Raw genomic sequence first — 21,711 nt, forward strand, 5'->3', positions numbered from 1 at the left:
CATCATACGATAAATTGCAAAATCACGTTATGAATATTTGGTAATTTTAGTGAAAAACAACACCGAGTGACTTTTCTAATTGCATTTCACAAAATGAAAGTACATTTAACAATTGAATCTTATTTTCAATTTAACTAATTTAACATATCATATTTTCTTTGGCTAGATGAAGAGACCTTATTATGGACCCATATGAACAAAGCTAAGATTGAATCATTGGATTCAAATCAAGGAAAAAAATACCGTTTTCGTTGCCGTTTCGAGGCGCTCCTGATTTACGGAAAATCGTCATGCCGATGGAAAATCGAACGGAAAAAATGAGAAAAATGGCAAGTGAAATGCCGTTTTCCATGGAAAACCGACATGCTGATGGAAAACCGAGCAGAAAAGATGTGGTAAAATATATTTAAAATATATACATGTAATACATACATATATTTTTCAATTTTTAAACATATATAAAGAAAATACATTATGTATATAATCTTTTGAATAAATCTCATTTTTACCCCCTGGACTCGTACCTCGGTTACATTTCGCCCCCTGGACTCGAAAATGTTGTAAAACTCAACTCACAACTCAAACACGTGTTACAAAACCCCACTTCCGTCAGTATTTGGACGTTAAGTTTCACGTTTTGATGACGTGGCAAGATTTTAAAGGGTATAAGAGTATTTTCTATTATTCTAAATACTTTTAATATTTATCAGATATATTAATTGTTATTAAATAATTATCTATTATTCTCTCTCTCTCTCTCTCTCTATCTCTCTCTCTCCTTTCTTCTTTTTTTCTTCTCTGCATTTTTTCCTTTCATCAAAATACAGCATTATCAAATGCCAAACAATAACAATCCTCCTGAGCCCTGTAACCCCAACCAAACAAGAACACACTTCATATATGTGGGGGTCAAAAATCAATTTTCTAAAAATAAAAGTAACAAAAAACATTTAAGTTGGGCTTAGGGCCGACCAAAGCCCAACATCAGACCAATTCGGCTCTCAGAGACGTGTCTGGACCCAGCTCGACTCATGGATCTCGGCCCAGGCCCAATAAAGAACCCAGTTCGCCACAGCAAGAGCCGCCCGCGTTGACTCAACACGAAGAAGCGGTCTCAATCAGATAGAAGACCTCGCCGCAAAGATCGGATCTGGGATAGCTTTGACTAGCGACGCGACAGAGCCGAACTGACGAACACGTGTCCGCTTCTATAGGCCAACCTCGATTATAAATAGAAGCTGATATGTTAAATTTCACACACGCAAGCCATTGATTACTTTGGATTATTCATTAATTTATTTCTTTGAGTTCGTCCTTATCAAGTTCGGCACTTCGCCTCCCTCCGGTTTGTAATTCATTCAATTATCAATAAAAGCTTCGAGCATTCATATTCATTTCTGTCCATTTTCTTCAAGATTTCTTTTGCTTCTTATATGACGTCTTCTGAAACCCCCATTATAATAAATCAAATATAAATACTATATTATAATTTGAGATTGTTGAAATCGACATCAACAATATGGCGCCGTCTGTGGGAAGACCAGAGAGACTAACCTCGAAAGAAGTAGATTCGCCAGAAAAACAAAATCATGTCTTCCACCCCAACTCACTATGAATCGGAAGAGGAAATCCCTCCGGGGATCAGGACAATCCTGGATATGCTGAACAAAAAAATTGAAAGTCAAGAGGAAACCAACCGGAGCCTCAACGCCCGGCTGGACTCCCTCTTGACCCCTCAAAATACTCCGGGTCAACAGTCGGGATCCGGCGAAGTGACTGCCTTAGATTCTGCTCGCAACGCGGCGTCAGCTGCGCAAACGAGCCGGACTCTTCCTCCCGGAATCCGTCTAGACTTCTCCGGGATCCAAGTTCCTCAGGGCACGGACCTACCTCCGGGTTCGAGTTCACAGCCCGGAGGGGGAACGGAAGAGGTCTCTACAGAAGCCGCGATCAATCTGGAGGGACTGCCCCCACCCCCGCCAACAGGTGCACCTCAAGGATCTTTCTCGACTGATTTCGGACCTTGCCCTGCAACGACTTTCCATATGTTCACCCCCCAATATTTTGGCAGGCAGAACCAGACACACACTAACCGGGGCGAAGTCACTACGGTCACACCAGTGCGCACGGGACTTCGCCATTTTCAAGAAGGCGAACCCAGCACGACCGAATTCGAAAAATTCAAAGAGTCGGTAACAGCCGAGCTAAAGGTTGTCCGCTCAAAATTCCACAATGCGACCAGCTCGGCCCCAGAGATAGACCGACTTGTCGCCGAAACGGGAAGAACCCCTTTCGCAAAAAATATAACCGACGTCTTTATTGGGGATGCCGGGAAAGTTTGGCTCCCGCGGTATAACGGGACCTCGAACCCGAAATCTTACATCCTGTCTTTCAGGATTGCGATGGGTCGAGCCATGCTAACAGAGAGAGAACAAGAGGCAGGGTACTGCCAGCTGTTCGCTGAAAGCTTGTTTGGAGCTGCCTTGGAATGGTTCTCCAGACTCGAGCCGAACTCCATCGATAGCTTCGCCAAACTGTCGGCAGCCTTCCTAAAACATTATTCGATGTTTGTTGAAGACGAACTCACGATAGCTGACCTAGGGGGGGGGGGGTTCAACAGAAGGAAAATGAATCCTTAAAGGATTATATGATCCGCTATAAGGATGTCCTCTCGAAAATTTCCAATATCGACCCCGAATCAGCCATAACCTCCCTGAGGAACGGACTATGGCATGAATCGAGGTTCAAGTTGGAAATGACTGTGAACTGGCTCCTGTCGCTAGAAGACGCAATCCACAAAGCCGCGAACTACGCCAAAGCCGATGAGGAGTTCGCCTTCTTGGCAAAACAGCGTGCGGCCGAAAAGAAACCCCACGCTAACACATGGGTACGCCCCGTAAGCGCTGGGAACAATCTCCGCAGGCCCAGTCCTCAAGAGGTCGGACCGCAAACCAGGAAGCAGCATGCCCCTCCTGGTTTCGCTTTCAATATAGGAGAAGAAAGTAAGGAGGGAGGTCCCCAAGCAAAAAAATGGACCAGGGATCCAAACGCGTTCTGCGAATTCCACCAAGCCACCGGCCATGCCACAATAAATTGCGAAACTATGCGCAAAGTACTGGCCGAAAAGTATGCAAATGGGGAACTGAAAAACGTCAACCTGGGTCCCCCGCCCAAAAAGAAGGTTTTTAATAACCGCGGCAGAGGCAATCCCTCGCCAAAAAGATCTAGGCCCATCGAAGAAGGGGAGCCAGAATCCCCACCGACCGCGGCAAAACACCGAGTCGACTTCATAATGGGTGGATCGAAGTTTTGCAAAAGCTCGGTCAACTCAATTAAGGCTCATCAGCGTCAGCTGATGAACAGGACCGTCAAGATCGAAGAAGACCAAGATGTCCAAATCTCATTCTCCGAGAGAGAAGCTGCCGGGACAGCGGACCAGCATGACGATGCGCTCGTAATAACAATCGACGTGTCCAACTGTGAAGTCGCCCGAGTCCTAATCGATGGAGGAAGCTCCGTAGATCTAATCTTCGAAGATACCCTTAAGAGGATGGGGATAGAAGAATCAGAGATCGAGATAGAGCAGACCCAATTAACAGGCTTCAACGGGTCGACCACTCCCTCAATAGGAACCATCAAGCTGCCCGTTAAAACCAATGGTATAAATAAGATAGTCGAATTCCAGGTCCTGGAATGCCTCTCCCCTTACAATATTATCTTAGGGCGACCGTGGATACATCGAATGAGGGCCGTTCCCTCTACCTTTCATCAGTGTATCCGGTTCCCCATGCCTGAAGGGGTAGGCAAGATAAGAGGTAATCAGGCGACCTCCCGAAGCTGCTACCTCACTAACCACAAGCAAAATATTAAAGAAACTAGTGAGAAGCAATAGCAATTAACGAACTTAGAGCGAACAAAAAATGAAGGTTCTAAACTAGAAGAGCTGGACTCCCCGAGTACTAAAATGACGGTACAAATACCGCTTGACGGTCTCGACTCCTCCAAGTGCATGGGAATTGGAGCCGAGCTAAAAGGGGGGATACGACGAGAACTGATTTGTTTCCTAAAACAGAACAAATCTACCTTTGCTTGGACCACGGAAGATATGCCAGGGATTAGTATCGACGTTACGTCCCATCAACTTAACGTAGACCCAAGTTTCAAGTCAGTAAAGCAGAAAAGGCGTAAACTTGGTCCCGATAAAGCATCAATAGTTAACGACGAAGTCGAAAGACTCCTGAAGGCTAACTCAATCTACGAAGTCAAATATCCAGACTGGTTGGCAAATACCGTCGTCGTGAAAAAGAAAAATGGAAAATGGAGGGTGTGCATCGACTTCACTGATTTGAATAAAGCATTCCCCAAAGACAGTTTCCCCTTGCCACGCATCGACCAGCTGGTAGAGGCAACTGCGGGACACAACATGCTTTCGTTCATGGACGCATTCTCTGGATACAACCAGATCCTAATGCACCCGGACGATCAAGAGAAAACGGCTTTCATAACTGACCGAGACACCTATTGCTACAAGGTCATGCCATTTGGACTAAAAAAACGCTGGCGCAACCTATCAAAGGCTAGTCAACGAAATGTTCAAAGAAAAAATAGGAAAAACAATGGAGGTGTACATTGATGACATGCTCATCAAGTCCCTAAGAGATTGTGATCACGTAGGACACTTGCAGGAATGCTTCGAGGTATTGAACGAATACCAAATGAAGTTAAACCCCGCCAAGTGTTCCTTCGGGGTAACGTCTGGGAAATTCCTTGGGTATCTGGTCACCCAATGTGGAATTGAGGCAAATCCAGACCAACTAAATGCCCTGAGGGAAATGCCCTCACCCCGTAATAGGCGAGAAGTGCAGCGACTAACAGGCCGCATCGCCGCCCTCAATCGCTTCATCTCTCGATCTACCGATAAATGCCTCATGTTCTATCGACTCCTGAAAGGAAATAAGAAACTCGAGTGGAACGAAAAATGCGAGGAGTCATTCAAAGAACTTAAAGCGTACCTGGCGACACCCCCGATTTTAGCAAAACCTGTGATAGGGGAACCTCTCTACTTATATGTTGCCGTCTCCCAGGCAGCGGTTAGTGGAGTGCTCGTTAGGGAAGAGCAAGGCGACCAACGACCCATATTCTATGTAAGCAAGTCGTTAGTCGACGCCAAAACTCGATATCCCATAATGGAGAAATTGGCATTAGCCGTAGTTTCCGCAGCGCGAAAACTTCGGGCGTATTTCCAGTCCCATTCCATAATAGTGATGACGACCCAACCGCTAAGAAGTTTTCTGCACAGCCCCAACCAGTCAGGGAGATTGACCAAATGGGCAGTAGAACTAAGCGAGTACGACATTGAGTACTGAATCAGGACTTGCGCTAAATCTCAAGTTTTAGCGGATTTCCTCATCGAACTCCCGAGAGAGGACCCAGCCGTGACCAAAGATGATGGCACTTGGACACTGAAAGTGGATGGCGCATCATCGAAGCAAGGGGCAGGGGTAGGAATACACCTGACATCGCCTCACGGCGAGGTCATCGAACAATCATTCAGACTCGACTTCGTTGCATCCAACAACGAAGCCGAATACGAGGCGCTGATAGCCGGACTAAGATTGGTCACAGCCGTGGGAGCAAAGCAAGTGCAGGCTTACTGCGACTCGCAGCTTGTAGCAAACCAATACTCCGGCGAGTACGAAACAAGGGATGAGCGGATGGAAGCCTATTCAAAGGTCGTGAAAGACCTTGTGGCACAATTCAAGCAATTTTCCCTAACGCGAATCCCCAGGGGCGAAAACACCTCTACAGACGCACTAGCTACATTGGCATCTACTTCGGACCCGGACCTCAAAAGGGTAATACCAGTCGAGACAATCAAACAACCTTCCATAGCCATCACTGTCACGGCAGTAATAACTATAGAAGGGGGGGATTGGAGAGATGAAATCATACATTACATCACGACTGGTACGGTCCCGTCCGACAAGATGACAAAACGAAAGCTGATACTAAGGAGCGCAAGATTCTGCGTAATAGACGGAAATCTATATAAAAAAAGCTTCGCAGGACCATACCTTAAGTGCATCAGCACGGACGAGTCAAAACGAATCCTGGAAGATGTACACGAGGGAGAGTGCGGAAGCCACACATGGGGTAGAGCACTCGCCCTCAAAATAAAAAGGCAAGGCTACTTTTGGCCGACCATGCTGGCAGATTGCGAGGCACATTCGCGCCGCTGCGACCAATGCCAACGCCACGCTCCCAACATAAAAAGACCCGCCGAAGAGTTGTCCTCCATCTCGTCTCCATACCCATTCATGAAATGGTCAATGGACATCGTGGGACCAATGCCGTCCGCTCCTAACGGATTAAGATTTTTACTGATCTTAACAGATTATTTCTCAAAATGGGTCGAAGCAGGCGCTTTCGTCCTGGTAAAGGACGTTGACGTAACCGCATTCATCTGGAAGAATATAATCTGTCGGCATGGAACCCCCCACAAGATTGTAACAGACAACGGGTCACAATTCATATCAAAAAAATTTAGAACTTTCTGCTTCCGCAATAACATAGAATTGAGGACGTCGACACCTCGATATCCCCAAGAAAATGGACACGCGGAAGCAACAAACAAAACTATAGTAGACTCAATACGAAAGAGGCTCGACGCCAAGAAAGGGCGATGGGCAGAAGAGTTGCCCGGCGTGCTCTGGGCATATCAAACCAGTCCCCGACGACCGACAGGAGAAACCCCGTTCTCCTTAGTTCACGGGGTCGAGTCGGTCATCCCGGTCGAGCACCAGGTGCAAACCCTTAGGGTGACACACGCACCTGAGGACGAGTCGAAAAACAACGAATCATTATGCGACTCCTTGGACTTTGTGGAAGAAAGGCGGGATGCGGCCCTGGCACGAATGTCCCTCTATAGGTAATCCATTGCCAGATTCTACAATAAGGGAGTCAACGCAAGAAGATTCGACGTAGGAGACTTGGTTCTCCGAAAAATATTCCAAAACACTGCCGAAGCAAACGCGGGAAAACTTGGTACGAAATCGAGACGCTCGGCGGTGTTCCCGTTTTGCGATCATGGAACGTGATCAACCTCAAAAAATATTACTGCTAAGCGTAAGAATCGAACTACGACTGACTTGATCCCTGCATAAGTGTACATAGGCAGCCTTTCCTTGCAAAGGCACAGTCCAAAAAATATAACAATCTTACTCGCCCGTCGAGTAACAACCGCAAATATATAACAAAAGGGTCCGAAGCCCGCACCTCGTCCTAGGACCACGGTGTAAATACCTCACAACCGGGGCGAGATCCGAAGTCTCACCTCGCCATATCACGTGGCATCTGAATCGGTGGACGCGCCTCGCCAGAGAGGACCTCGCCCGGACGGGATTCATTTGTTCACTCTAGCCTAAGGGAAACATTTTAGATCCGGAATATCTAAAAGACTTAGCAACTATCAAAACGTATGGCACCGCGACTCCGGCTTAGGAGAAACGTTTTAGACACTGCAATGGTCTAAAAGACTTAGCCACTTATAAAATACCGCCATATGACCTCGACCTAAAATCTTAAGGGAAATATTTTAGATCCCGCCGATCTAAGAGACTAGACAGATTTTACAAAATCCGAAGTGATCAAGACTTCGGCCGGGCAACATTCTACGGAAGCCCTCAGAACGCAAAGGCGACCTGAATAACTTGGACAATATGCACACATTCATAGCTTTCTCGAAGTAACTGAGCGAGCTAAAAGACTTAGCAAATATTGAAGAAATAAAAGCTGCATTCAAATATAGTAAATAAAAACGATAGTAGGCATTCCAAAATAGATAGGGGTACCGAAGCCCCCTATAATTGTCTTAATATAAATCAAAGTTTCGCCCAAAACAACCGGGCCCAAAGCAGGAAAATAAAAAAAAATGAATGAATAAAAGCAACAAATCGCAAAAAAGTTTTATTAATGAGACCGCGACGAAGGCAGCTCTGAGCTTAAGTCTCGGGATGTTCGGGAGACGGGTTGGATCGCTGCGCCTCTTCCTCGACCTCGGCGATCGGGTTCAGGACCTCGTCTGCCACGCCCATCATCGAGCCATGCTCATCAAAAGGAGGAACCTCCAGCTCGAGAACCTCGGTGGAAGCATCGGGGACGAAGTCGGGTTGGGCCTCAGGAGGAGAGCGATCGGAATAGGGAGTGAAAGGAACGTCCTCGACCTCGGGGACGACGACAGCGGCGAGATCTGCCTCGTACTGAGCGATGTCATCCTCGGTGTCTTTTAGTTCGCCCGACCAGTCCGAGATGTCCCCCTTCAGAGCCTCCGAGATCAACTCCCTGTTGCCTCGGCATTGCTCGAGCTTCCTCAGGATAACGACGGCTTCGTCCATCTTCTCCTTCTGAGCACGATACTTCAGTATCTGCTCCGGATAGCGCATCGAGGTCGTCTTCTGTGCCGATAGGACCGCCCGAGCCTTCTCGACGTTTGCTGATCTTTTGATCTTCCCCAGCTCGCTCAGAGCAGCGGCCAGATCCCGATCCCTATTCCTCACCTTGGCCTCGGATACGTCTAGCTTCTTTTTCAGCTCGGTCGAGTGGACGCCCCACTTCTTGATCGCGGCCTCCTTCCTCGCGACCTCAGCCTCCAAGCCCTTGGCCTTTGCCACCAGGTCGGCCTGGGTGGCTTTGTACTTGGCCAAGAGCACGTCCTTGGCAGCGACATCCTCCTCAAGGGAAGTGACCTTCCCGCCAACCTCCTTTAGCTCGGCTTGAAGGGACTCTGTCCCCTTCTTCACCGTATCGAGCTCTTCGAGAGAGGCCTTCGCCTTTCGAAGACGCCTCTCATACCGGTGGACTCCCCGGTTGAACTGGGTACACAACTGCCAACAAAAGAAAAGAAAGTGCTAAGTTGTCCAGTTCGACCATTTTGGGAAAAGTTAAAAGTATTTCAGTCCGGCCATTTCGGCGAAACTGACTGACTAAAAACTACAAATACACTTACCCCGGTGATGGTCGACGCCATGCATCGATACCAGTCCGACTCCAGCAGCTCGGGAACCTTGGGCAGCTCGTGACCATCAATGGTCATCTGCCTGACCAGCCCCGCAGACGAATAAAAATCGTCGCAGAGAAGGTGATCCTCCTTGTAGTGAAAGCTGACGCAGTGCTTCTTCTTCGGTCTTGAAGAAGAAACACCGAGATCACCTCCTCGCGCCCTCGCAGGGCCGCCCCGGGCCCTCGCCTCGTCGCTCCCAACAGCCGGCGTGCTCTCCCCTTGAGCCGCTCCGCCTTCAGGAGCTATCCCCGGTTCGACCGAGGCGACTACAGGCTCCGGGTCCCTATTCCCGTCACCCTTGTTCTTCTTCTTCTTTTTCCTCTGAAGAGGAAACTCTTCTTCTTCTTCTATATCTCGGCCCTCGCTCCGGCCGGCATAAATTTTCCTCTTCCTGGGCTCCGCAGCGGCTCTGTTCGGGCCATCCGCTCGCCCCGCAGGCGCGACAGAAGCAGACCCGGGGGCTTGGGCGACCTCAGCCTCAACATCCACGACAGGGATATCGGCCTGAGAGCGCTCTCCAACGACCTCGACCTCGGGATCTCGAGGAGGATCCAAGGGTGCAGCAGCCGAAGAGGATGCTACCGCGGTCTTCTTACTACGTCTCGCGTCCCGGGCGCTGAGTGGCACGTTCATCGTTTCCTCGGTGACTATAAAAAAAAATATATACGGACGAAGTAAAAATGAAGTAAATAACATGATAAGAAACTCGTCTAGCAAAATCATATAAAGGCGCCGAGCTTACCGACTCTGGGAGAATGAGGCCAAAGTCCGCTGAGATAAACCTTCCCGGAGTGAAGCTCGGCCAATCGTTAATGCCTTCGCGAAGTAGGTCGAGCTTGATTGCGAACTCCGCAATCGAAGGAGCCTTGATCTTCTCTGCGAATAGCAAAAATAATGATACACGGTTCAGACGGCTGTATAAAAAACATACATAAATAAACAATACGAATTTTTAAGACCGCATACTCGGAGAACTCGCCCACTTCGCTGAGAAGTTACGAGAACGGTTCCCGAGGGATTGTTCATTGACGGCGAAGTAAAAATAGCGCCGTCCCCAGTTCTTGTCTTTTGAAGGGAGGCCGGAAATCACTCCCCGGCCCGCGGCGTTTGAAAGATAAAAGCACTTGGGGTCGTGCTTCGAGTTCGCCTTGACCACGTAAAGACGGATCAGGTCCGTCAAAACGAGGTCAACTTTCTGTTCATGGGCCACGACCAAGAAACCCATGACCATTCTGACGAAGTTAGGGCACATTTGGGGTAGGGTTAACCCCAGCGCCTCAACGAAGTCGAAAAGAAGAGGATGGATCGGGAACCGAAGTCCACACGATTCCAACCAGACTTCATACATACAACAATACCCTTCAACTACGGTATCCGCTGTAGCAAGATGGGGAGGTAAAAGAAGCCCGATCTCGGGGGCTATTTGATATTTGTTACGAATGCTCATGAGGTCAGAGCTTCTGACAGCCGAGGGCATGAGGATGTCCTCATTACCCAAAGGATTGGGTCCCGACGGCGGAATCTCAGTCCCAGATATCGTAACAAATGAAAGTTTAAGCCAAGAAGAAAAGGGCGAAGTGTTTAAAGATGAGAACTTTGTCTAAGATCGCTAACAAAAATAAGGACGAAGTACTCAGAAAATAAACTTTAGCCTGAGTTCGCAAGACGAAATGAAGAACTTTAAAAGCGAAGTCGCAGAAAATGAAAAGCGTTTGAGAGAAAAGAGAGGAGAGTAGTTCAGAGAAGTAAAAAAATGAGAAGTTACCTTTTCGCTGAAGCCGCTCGGAATATAAATGAAGTGAAACGTCCTTTCGAATCACTCTTATTTATAACCATTTATTTTAAAACCGAATTATGAGAATATCGAATGATTGCGAATCAAATCAAATATTCTGAGATAATACCCGACTCTTCGATTTCGACTGACGTAGTGCGACTGAGATCGCGCCACGCGTCACAGAAATCTTAGGTGTGCACACCACGCGCCAAAAGAAAGAGTGATCGAAGCAACTTTTCGGGTTCGGCTGATGAAGCGCGGTTAAGATCGCACCACATGTCGAAATAACCCCGGAAATATGTACCGAGCGCGCCCAAAACCAAAAATTCGAATCTTTTCCCCCAGTTTATTTCGCGATTTAGAAAAATACGCTCAAGTATTCTAAAAAATGACCTATAGGCCAAACTGACGAACACGTGTCCGCTTCTATAGGCTAACCTCGATTATAAATAGAAGCTGATATGTTAAATTTCACACACGCAAGCCATTGATTACTTTGGATTATTAATTACTTTATTTCTTTGAGTTCGTCCTTAACAAGTTCGGCACTTCGCCTCCCTCCGGTTTGTAATTCATTCAATTATCAATAAAAGCTTCGAGCATTCATATTCATTTCTGTCCATTTTCTTCAAGATTTCTTTTGCTTCTTATACGACGTCTTCTGAAACCCCCATTATAATAAATCAAATATAAATACTATATTATAATTTGAGATTGTTGAAATCGACATCAACAATATATAAGACTAAACCAAGAAATGACCTATAAAATCCAACCCGTTCCACTAGCAAGTGCATTTGCAGATCTGGGAAGCACAGATCATGAAGGCCGCCGGAGAGAGCTTCGTGAACCTGGGAAGCTTCACAGACCCAGAGAGAGACGTCCACTGGCAATTGGATTTGGAATTGTGGGGAGCAAAAGAGCAAGTTGAGCAACAACATTTTTTTTTTTGCTAGAAGACCAACAACATTGAGTCACGCTGTAAGTGTTAGTTAGTCAGCTCTCCTCACCTGTCACGTTTTATTGAATTGCAAAAACTAGTTCACCGATCTCGCCTCGCCGGAGCAAGATCCGGAAGAGGACGCCGGATCCGGCGGACCTCAGATCTGGGACTTCCACTCCGGGCGGTCCGAGTGGAAGGAAGACGAGTTCGATCGCGGAAGCTCCTTCATCATCAACAACATCGAAATGCTCATGTACAATTTGCGATTGCTATTCTTCGTTGCTTTGTTCTTGTCGATTTTAGACTCACCGATCTCTCTCTCTCTCTCTCTCTCTCTCTGGTAGATGAATTTCGCAGATAGCGCCGAAGATAGATTGCCTGTGACCGTTCCTGTGTGCGGAGCTTCGAAGGCCGAGCTCGCTCAGAACAGAGGCAACACTACAAGGAGAAGAAGAAGAGCCATGGCGGGTCTCGAGGCGGAGGAGGGAGGTGAGAAGGGTCGGCGGCCATGGCGGGTGGTCGTGGCGGATGAGGGGCTGTTCTTCGAGGAGAGGGTGGGACTGGAGTGGGAGGGGTTTGAGGGTCAGAGAGAGGGAGGAAGGGATGGACGAGAAGTGAAAGCTCCGGCGGTGGTGGTTGTGGTGGGTTCGCTGATGGTGGGCTTTCCAGGTGGAGTTGGAGATGAGGTGGGGTTGGGGGTTACAATGGTTCACAATTATCATTCCATTCATACCCAGAAAAGAACATCTGTTAAAAAAACCCATCATCAAAACCTCCTCAAAAGACCCAAAGCGAGAGAGAGAGAGAGAGAGAGAGAGAGAAAGCCGAGAGAGAGAGAGAGAGAGGGGATAGAGAATAATAGATAATTATTTAATAGCAATTAATATATCTGATAAATATTAAAAGTATTTAGAATAATAGAAAATACTATTATACCCTTTAAAATCTTGTCACGTCATCAAAACGTGAAACTTAACGTCCAAATACTACGGAAGTGGGGCTTTGTAACACGTGTTTGAGTTGTGAGTTGAGTTTTGCGATATTTTCGAGTCCAGGGGGCGAAATGTAACCGAGGTACGAGTCCAGGGGGTAAAAATGAGATTTATTCTAATCTTTTTTAATAGAAAATTGTATATATATAATATTTTATAAATGTGTGCTATTAATAATATTTAATATATAATTTATAAATGTGTGATATTATCTATTAGAATTGTCTCATATGTGTGATATTATATATAATAGAATTGGATATTATATATAATTTTTAAATATGTGATATTATATATTAGACTATGTGTGATATTATAATTTATAAATAGAGGTTATTATAAACACATATATTTATAAAAATGTCCACTTAGACTATGAGACAAATATCTTAAAAAAAAAACGAAAACAGCCAAAAAGACGACTCAAAAAAAGAAAAACGACAGCAAAAAAAACGATAGTGAAAACGACAAAAATCGACGAAAAACGACAAAAAAATGAATAACGGCGAAAAACGACGACATATTTGACTTTCGATGGCCGTTGACTCGCCGGAAACGAATTTCCCGGTGAAAATCGTGGAAATTCTCCGATATTTGATTCCTTGATTCAAATATTCGCAAACTTTTTCCAATATTCATAACCGAATGTCAATTTGCTACACTAAAGAACTGGCACTGAAAATTTCTCGGTTCATATGTTTTAGTTTTCTAGTATAGCACTACAACTTTAATACAATGAGATATGTTAAATATCTTTCAAGGTTTATCTTCATAAAAATGATTAACGATACGAGAATAACAAAAGGTACTATTTTACCATTCTAATTATTATTTCCTTCAACTCATTTGTCATTTGTGATTAAGCACAAGCATATTCTTTGTGAGATGAAGCTATCATATCATAATACTTGATTCAATGAGCCCTCTCAATTGGATACGAGGCCCAATTAATTTATTCACACTACCAAAGAACAAAGCATGAGGTGATATATATATATATATACACACACACACACACGTTGCATTTCAGCAATCTTTTTTATGAATTCCATATGTATGAGAAATCATAACCAAACGCGATTAATTAAGTCCTTTCACCAATTGCCTAATCATATGTTCTTATAGTCATAAGTGATTAGTCATAAGTGATTATGTCCCATCTCAGGAATTAATTAAGCTTGAGTGTATCATAAGTGATTATGTCCCATCTTAGGATTTTAATCATTGGCTCATCAAATGAAGATGATTAGTCATAAGTGATTATGTCCCATCTCAGGATTTAATTAAGCTTGAATGTATCATACATATTGACTTTAAAAGTTAAATGATTTTGGTTTTTAGTCTTAGAAAGTGCATTTGTCATATTCAAGATCTTCGTAAGATATATAAGAAGAACTATAGAGTTCGCAACTTTTTATGTTTCATAACCAAACATCATTAGTTTTTCTAATAATAATCTATCGGAATAATTGTCCATTTGTTCCTAAGATTGCTAATATAACTTTAAACAAGTATTAGAGGAGGTGTTTGCAAATATAAATTTGACTCTCCATGTGTTGTAACTTGTAAGTTATTTTAGGAAAAAAGAAATCATAACACATATACTTAAAGAGAATGAATGTTTCATTTTACTAATTTAATTCATCTTTACATCAAGTTACCTTTGAAAAGACTTGTTACACTTAAGCAAATACATATGTTACATCTATTTTTGGACACCAAACCCAACATATAATTTCATTATTGGGCCAAAGCTGAGTGTATTTCTTTAAAAATCCGAGTATAGAAGTTATCGTGCTCGTTGTCATCAACCCTCAACTATGGGAGGAGATCTAACTATAGACCTTGTAAAATTGAGTATAAAAGTTATTGGGCTGTTGGAAAAGGAGAGGCGAGGTGTGAAGGTGAGGTTCTTGGCATATAGTGTGTGCGGCGATGATTTTTGGAAATAATGGCAAGGAAAAGGTATGTGGCTACATTAGGGGGTTGAAGGTTTGGCGTTGACGGAGGGACGATAATAAGCAGTTGTGGTAGTGGGGAAAAAGGTCTTTTAAGTAAATTAATGGTAAGTTATCAAACTTCATTGTACGCCATTGGAAATCCTCATATTCAAAATTTTAAAAAACAAAATTTAAGGGGTAACAATGACTTCAAAAGAAGTTCATGATATTGTCCTTAAACATCACCGGATCAAATTCAATGGGATCCGATTAAATTCGATAAAATTCAATACGCTATTCTATAATAGAGTTCAAAAATAAATAAATTGATCTTTTTTAAGAAAGTTATATTTTTGTTCGAAAATGTGTCAAGCTCTCAAGTTTTACGAGAGATGACTGAGAAAGTGTGAAAGTAAGAGAGTTAAAGAGGGATAAGTGATGTAATGAGAGGATAAGTAAGTTTGAAATGGTTTATTAAGTTTTGAAGGGGTATTTTTTCTTCTTAAAATGTGACAAAAGTGTATTTTCATAAGTTAGTAACTACCATGTCTAACCATGAATTTTTCATATGAATGAGATCTAGAAAATGAAATCCTTTAAAAATCTGACATGTTCTCATGTAATGCTACCTGAATAATCATGGTGGAACAACAATTTATGTATAATAGCGTCAAGTTCCTCATGCAATATGTTCATATTATCTAGAATATCAACGATCAAACATACATCATAAATTTTTTTTCCAATTCCACAACCTCGTTGCCAGATTAATAGGTACTCTTTGTCGGATCAATAAGAATCAAAACTTTAAGAGGGTTTCTCATTTGGCGCGGTGATGGCCATGAATAATGAATAAGGGAAATCTTAATTGCGATTTAGTCGCAACAAAAAAGAAAAAAAAACATGTATTCTCTGTATTAAATTAAAATGTGAAAACTATTCAGTGACTCCAGAATATTTTAGCCAATAATATTATTTTAATGGCGAATACAAATTATTTCAATCTTTATGTATTACGCCTATCCCTTTGGTTTAATGATTAGTATGTAATTAACTTTATGAAGCAAATTTATGAAGCAAATTTACAATTGATACACTTATTTGACTTTTGTTGACGAATTTATTGCTTTGCTTTTCCCTAGATAGGTGGATATTTGCACGTGCTTATAAATTAAAACGTGCATCGTCTCCTTTCGTTTTAGATAGAGTACCCGCGTTGCGATTCCCTCGGTTGTGTATATATCTATACATATATATATATATATATATATATATATATATATATTATTCGATAATATATATATATATATATATATATATTATTCGATAATATATATATATATATATATATATATATATATATATATATATATTATCGAATCCATCGGTTGAGTGATTTAAAGATGAAATTAGGTCTCGACGGTCACTCTTCATTTGATCATTAAATTCATCTAAATTATTTAGTAAACGAGTTGATGAATAAAAACAGTTCTCGTTATTCAGATTACTACCACTGGATTAATATGTTGCAGTCAATAATCACAACCCATTTTTTTCAATATATTTTATTTGATCTAATTATGATAAATTACGATCTTAAATTCAGGAATATAGAACACTGCCCTTGAATCTTGATAGGTAAGTTGTAACATACTTACGCGTGCTTCTTGCAATTATAGACCAAGCGGTTGGTCAACGCTGTTAATCCTCAATCTTTTGCGCACCTGTGCAACTTCCTATTCACACGCCTTATTTATTTATTTATTTTTTTTTTTCTACTCTGTTAAGATATTTTCCTATCTTCGGAGCTTTTTTTGTTTTTTGTTTTCACTATCCAAAATCATCCTTATAATGGTGAAAATGAAAATCCGGTTGCACACACTACGATATACAGTTATTGATGCCACCAAATACTCCAAGTATTTATTTATAATGAGTTTAAGTATGTCTTAAAGATATTCATTAAAAAAAAAAATATGAGGAACAAGATATAGTCGTATAATATCTTATAGTTGGAGGAGAGTTTGCATTATTTCAAAAGATAATTTTCACATTGGTTTGTTTCATTGTATTATTATATATACAGGAAGTCAAATACTATATTTTTCAGCTTACGGACACAATAAGAACTTGTTCCAACTAATTATATCCCCCAATATATATTACGCAATATTTTAAAAAATATTATTTTATCGTCATTGTAAAAACCTCACGGTCTTATACAATGATCTTCGAAGCAAAAATAATTTTTTTTAGAATGCTGTCTATTTACAATATTCATGGATATCTACGTGCCAACGTAAACCCTGAGTAAAAAACCACATAAATTAGGGATGGACAAGAATTGAAGCGAGGTGTTTTGAGAATTTACAATCGCACCAATTTGAGATATTGAGTTGGAATCATAAAATTTCCTATTTGAGGTTGCGGTTCATAATGAAGTCATTTTATTGGAGGACAAGTGGCGGAATTAGGAATTACAATTAAGAAGATAAATTTGAAAAATAAATTTTAAAGAGGGTAAATTTACAAAAACTATATAATTTTAAACTAAAATATGAAACTTTATAAAAATTTAGAAAAAAATTGCGATAAAAATAATTAATTTTTACGGGTTGTATTACTTATATATATATATATATATATATATATATATATATATAGAGAGAGAGAGAGAGAGAGAGAGAGAGAGAGAGAATCCGTAAATAAGTGATATCAAATATTATTCCGCAATTTTTAGACAACTAGTAAATTTTTATCATTATTTTTTCAAAAAATTAAGATAAAAATTAAGGTCCCTGGCCATCACGTGACTCTGCCACTGCTGGTAGAGCATATAATTAATTACACACTAATGATACGGATTTAAAAAAGTAAAAGTAACAAAAAAAATATTATAAAAAATATAGCACGAGTCAAGGAGTTAGAGTGCAAAATAATAATAGACGTTGGTTCGTTCTTATTCTTCGGTTCGGTAGGTACTTTTTTATTGCCGGCCTTTCTCTCTCCTCTTTCTTCTCTCTCTCTCTCTCTCTCACTCATTTTTTTTTTTTTTTGTTTAATATTTGTTTAGCTTCCTCACAAACAACGGCATATTCCAAATCCAACCTATACATAACTATACAATTCTTGTAAATCACTTTTGTTTTATTACCTCTACAAACAAACCAAACCGAGAAAAACAGGGACGAAAAATTCACATCATAAAGCTTCAGGAAAAAAAAGATCAAATCTTGAATAAGAAAATTAAATATTCTCATTATCCCAAATTTATTAGCACAATCCGGAAAATTTAAACGACCCATTATTTTTCCCCTTTCTTAGAACTTCCCATTCCGTTCTCATATCATATTAATCTCCGTACTTCCTCCACAATCCCAGAATCTTAATATCATTTAAAACTCTCTCTCTCTCTCTCTCTCTCTCTCTCTCTCTCTCTCTCTCTCTCTCTCGGAGCTGTGACTCGCGACAATGGTGGTGAAGAAGATGAAATGGCCTCCGTGGCCACCGAGCTCGTCCAAGAAATTTGAAGCGATTTTGTCGTTGAAATCCATCGAAGGTCTGGATTCAAGCAAGTTTTGCGAGGCTGAGAAAAGGGTTTTCGTGGTCGAGGTCCAATGGAAGGGACCGCAAAAAGGAATGGCTTTGGTCTCTCTGAGACGAACGACGAAGAAGAATCTGACGAAAGAGTACTTTCTCTCTAAGAATGATAATGGTGTTCTGAGTTTCGATGACGAGGAGTTTCGAAACGTTTGCGGGTTCTCTGGTCCCAAGGACGGCCTCTTTTACCCGTGGGAGATTGCTTTCACCGTCTTCAATGTAAGTCTTTCTTTTTTGGAAAAATCATGAATTTCTGTGTTTATTTTTTATTTTCCCTTTTCTTTCTTCCTGGTTTTGACTTTTTGATTATTATATATATTTTTTTGGATTTTTGCGATGACGGCAAAAAAATATGAGAAAAAACAAAGCAGAGATTTCATGTTTACACATGATGTGTTTCATCAAATTCATTCCTTCTCTGGGTTTTGTTGATGTTTTTTTTTTCTCGCTTCGAGTTTACTTTTCCTCTTTTGATCAATTTACGATAGGATTGCAAGAACTTGATTATATTTCTAAAGAATGAAAGAGTTCATCTATGTAACCATAATAGTATGGTATTAAATAATCAAAACTTCGATGTTTTCATTATTTTGACGTATTAGTCAATTTTCTGGTTTTTAAAAAAAATTGTAAAGGGAAAGAGGAAAAAAGAAAATACAGCTACGCTATTGCAATGAGATGAATAACTGAAATTGACAGAGTCAGAAATCGATTATTGAGGCTTAGCTTGGATATTCAGATTATTGAATATCTTCCCTTTTTTTTTTCCTCAATGACTCTGTTTCAGAAATATATTAAAATAATTTGGAATAAGAATTTGGGCACTTTCTTTACATGAGAATATCATTAAATTTAAATTCCCTGAAATTAATGATTAGCTGTTAAATCCTCTGAAAGCTGGGGCCAGATTATGTGCTTGAACATCTCGTCTTGATCATGAAAGCGACAACTTTACTAATTGTAAATGATATATATCCTAGTGTGCAAGGCTTGCTTAGACTTTCCCTTTTTTGACCTCTTCTTCAATATTTTTATGTTATCTTAAATCTGGTTGATGTAAATAGTCTCCATAAAATCCTTTTTGTACATCCTTGAATTTGACTGTGTTTTGGCTTCAATGCATGTAGGGTATTATTCAAGGGCCGAAGAGCAAAACCACTGTTCTTGGAACTGCCTCTCTGAACCTAACCGAATATGCTTCCATTAACGAGGGAAAGGATTTTAACCTCAAAATTCCATTTATCGTCCCTGGTCTTCCGCTCGAATCTCGTCCCTTCTTCAATGTAAGTGAATTTATCATCGCCTTGTTTGCGAATAACTCAAGAGTATTTTTTATGACATAATTATTTTTTTTCCTTTGCAGATATATCTTAGTGTTTTGGACGTCGGAACCGGTGCAGAGCTCTCGGGGACGGCAACGGCAACAGCACAGTCATCGAGGACTCCGAGCCCTGTCTCGCCTTTTTCCTTTGGTTTCTCATCTCCGCCGCCGCCGCCGGCGAAAGACGAGTTCTCTGCACTCAAGGCGAGCTTGAGAAAAGTGAAGACCTTTAAGGACTTTGTTTCATCGCGGAAGACGAAGAAGACGGCCCGGGAAGAAGACGGCAGCGATTCTAGAAGCTCCGTGAGAAGCGACGATTCCCCGTTCGATGTCGCGTCGCTCGACGACATGGCAGGCGGGGAATCGGAGGAGAGCAAGGACGATATCGGGATTCAGCGCTCGGTGAGCTACGAGCCGTTGGCCGGCGCCAACTCAGCCCAGGGCTCGTTCTACTACGCCGGCGATGAGTGGTTGGTGTACTCCAGCAATCTCCGTCGGAGGCACGACGAGTGTTGCTCGAGGACAGAGATCCCGACTCCGGCGAAGACTGTGATTCTCCTCCCCGAGGAGACGGAGCGGGTCCCGCGTTCCAAGCGCGGGTTTCTCTCGTGGAAGAAGAAGAGGAAGTTGGACCTAGCAAAAGCTCTCAAGGCCAAGGACGAGCCTCTCCTGAAGAAACAATACGAAGAAGACGGTGGGGACGATATCGATCACGATCGCCGACAGCTCAGCTCTTCTGACGAATCCAGTTTCTTGGTACGTGTATAATCGTTCCCTCGTCCGATTCTCATACGACCAATAACTGATGCTATTGATGAATTCGATTTCCCATTACACTGTTCTACTAACTAGAAAAAAACAAAGTGATAAACTCGGCAAATCTTTTTCGAAACCTAACGACTTATAGACGCTAAAATAAGGGCCTGAGAGAGATATATTGAAGGTCATAACCTAATGATCCAGATTCTGTTTTTGTTTCAGCCGTTGTATGACGGCTCAGCAGGGAACGGGTCGTTCATATCGGAATTCGGGGAGGAATATTTTAGGTTAGGGAGTTGGGAGATGACGGAAGTGAGGAGCCGGGATGGGAGCATGAAGCTTGGGACGCAAGTCTTCTTTGCGTCGATCGATCAGAGGAGCGAACGGGCGGCGGGAGAGAGCGCCTGCACGGCTCTGGTGGCGGTGGTGGCGGACTGGCTGCAGTCGAACCCAGGGGCCATGCCCATCAGGTCGGTCTTCGACGGCCTCATCCGAGACGGCTCGGCCGAGTGGAGAAGACTCTGCGAGAGCAGCGACTGCCTCGAACGCTTCCCCGACAAACACTTTGACCTCGACACCGTCCTCGAAGCCGAGATCCGACCCCTCTCCGTCTCCCCCGACCAATCCTTCATCGGCTTCTTCCGCCTCGAGGCCGGCCTCGACTTTCTCCAAGGAGCCATGTCCTTCGACGACATCTGGGAAGAGATCCGCGCCGTCGAATCGCCCGCCATCTACGTCGTGAGCTGGAACGACCATTTCTTCGTCCTCAAGGCGGACCCAGAGGCTTACTATCTGATCGACACGCTCGGGGAGAGGCTCTACGAGGGGTGCGATCGGGCTTATATCTTGAAGTTCGATGCAGAGACAACGATCCGACGGGTGACAGAGCGGCCGTCGGATGACGGGGACGTTGTGTGTGAAGGCAAGGAGTCTTGTAAAGAGTATATCAAGAGCTTTTTGGCTGCGATTCCGATACGGGAATTGCAGGCCGATCTCAAGAAGGGATTGACCTCATCGACGCTCGTTCATCACCGGCTGCAGATTGAGTTCCACTACACTAGGCAGATTGAGTTCGACTACACTAGGCCAGTGTTCGTAGCTGAATTTCCCGAGCTTGTGCCTTCAGAGACAGTATCACCTATGGATGTAGATTCCTAGGATAATATCCCGTCTTATCCTAATTGTTTATCCCTAGTTCAGTTATTTACCAACCCTTTTCTTTTGTATAGAGAAACTTTTTTTGAACCGTGCATAGAGAGGAGAAATCACTTCAACTCGTAAGAGCTTGAAGTGTGGTTTTCTGTGAACAGTTTTAAAGATC

The 21,711-nt window shown here is 42.7% G+C and overlaps 2 protein-coding genes across 2 annotated transcripts; both read left to right on the plus strand.

Annotated features, from left to right (window-relative positions):
* Positions 1 to 2,647: 2,647 nt before the first annotated feature.
* LOC149378825 (uncharacterized) lies at positions 2,648 to 3,892 on the plus strand. The gene has a single exon (XM_089603878.1). The coding sequence runs from the start codon at positions 2,648 to 2,650 to the stop codon at positions 3,890 to 3,892; it is 1,245 nt and encodes a 414-aa protein (XP_089460004.1).
* A 13,859-nt stretch (positions 3,893 to 17,751) lies between these two features.
* On the plus strand, positions 17,752 to 21,548 carry LOC149378826 (uncharacterized). Its single transcript, XM_089603167.1, has 4 exons — positions 17,752 to 18,529; positions 19,438 to 19,593; positions 19,674 to 20,387; positions 20,613 to 21,548. The coding sequence occupies exons 1-4, from the start codon at positions 18,182 to 18,184 to the stop codon at positions 21,546 to 21,548; spliced, it is 2,154 nt and encodes a 717-aa protein (XP_089459293.1). The 5' UTR covers positions 17,752 to 18,181.
* Positions 21,549 to 21,711: the final 163 nt, after the last annotated feature.

Source organism: Urtica dioica, chromosome 12 (genome assembly GCF_054948205.1).
Source record: "Urtica dioica subsp. dioica isolate 48M chromosome 12, U.dioica_male_clone48M_v1_H2, whole genome shotgun sequence".
In the NCBI taxonomy this organism is placed as follows: Eukaryota; Viridiplantae; Streptophyta; class Magnoliopsida; order Rosales; family Urticaceae; genus Urtica; species Urtica dioica.

Excerpts from the sequence above, each read along its gene's own strand:
- LOC149378826 (XM_089603167.1), top strand. The coding sequence starts at position 18,182 with ATGGTGGTGAAGAAGATGAAATGGCCTCCGTGGCCACCGAGCTCGTCC. Across the intron at positions 19,594-19,673 it reads AATCTCGTCCCTTCTTCAAT|ATATATCTTAGTGTTTTGGA; the intron begins GTAAGTGAATTT and ends TTTCCTTTGCAG. Across the intron at positions 20,388-20,612 it reads CTGACGAATCCAGTTTCTTG|CCGTTGTATGACGGCTCAGC; the intron begins GTACGTGTATAA and ends TTTTTGTTTCAG.
- LOC149378825 (XM_089603878.1), top strand. The coding sequence starts at position 2,648 with ATGATCCGCTATAAGGATGTCCTCTCGAAAATTTCCAATATCGACCCC.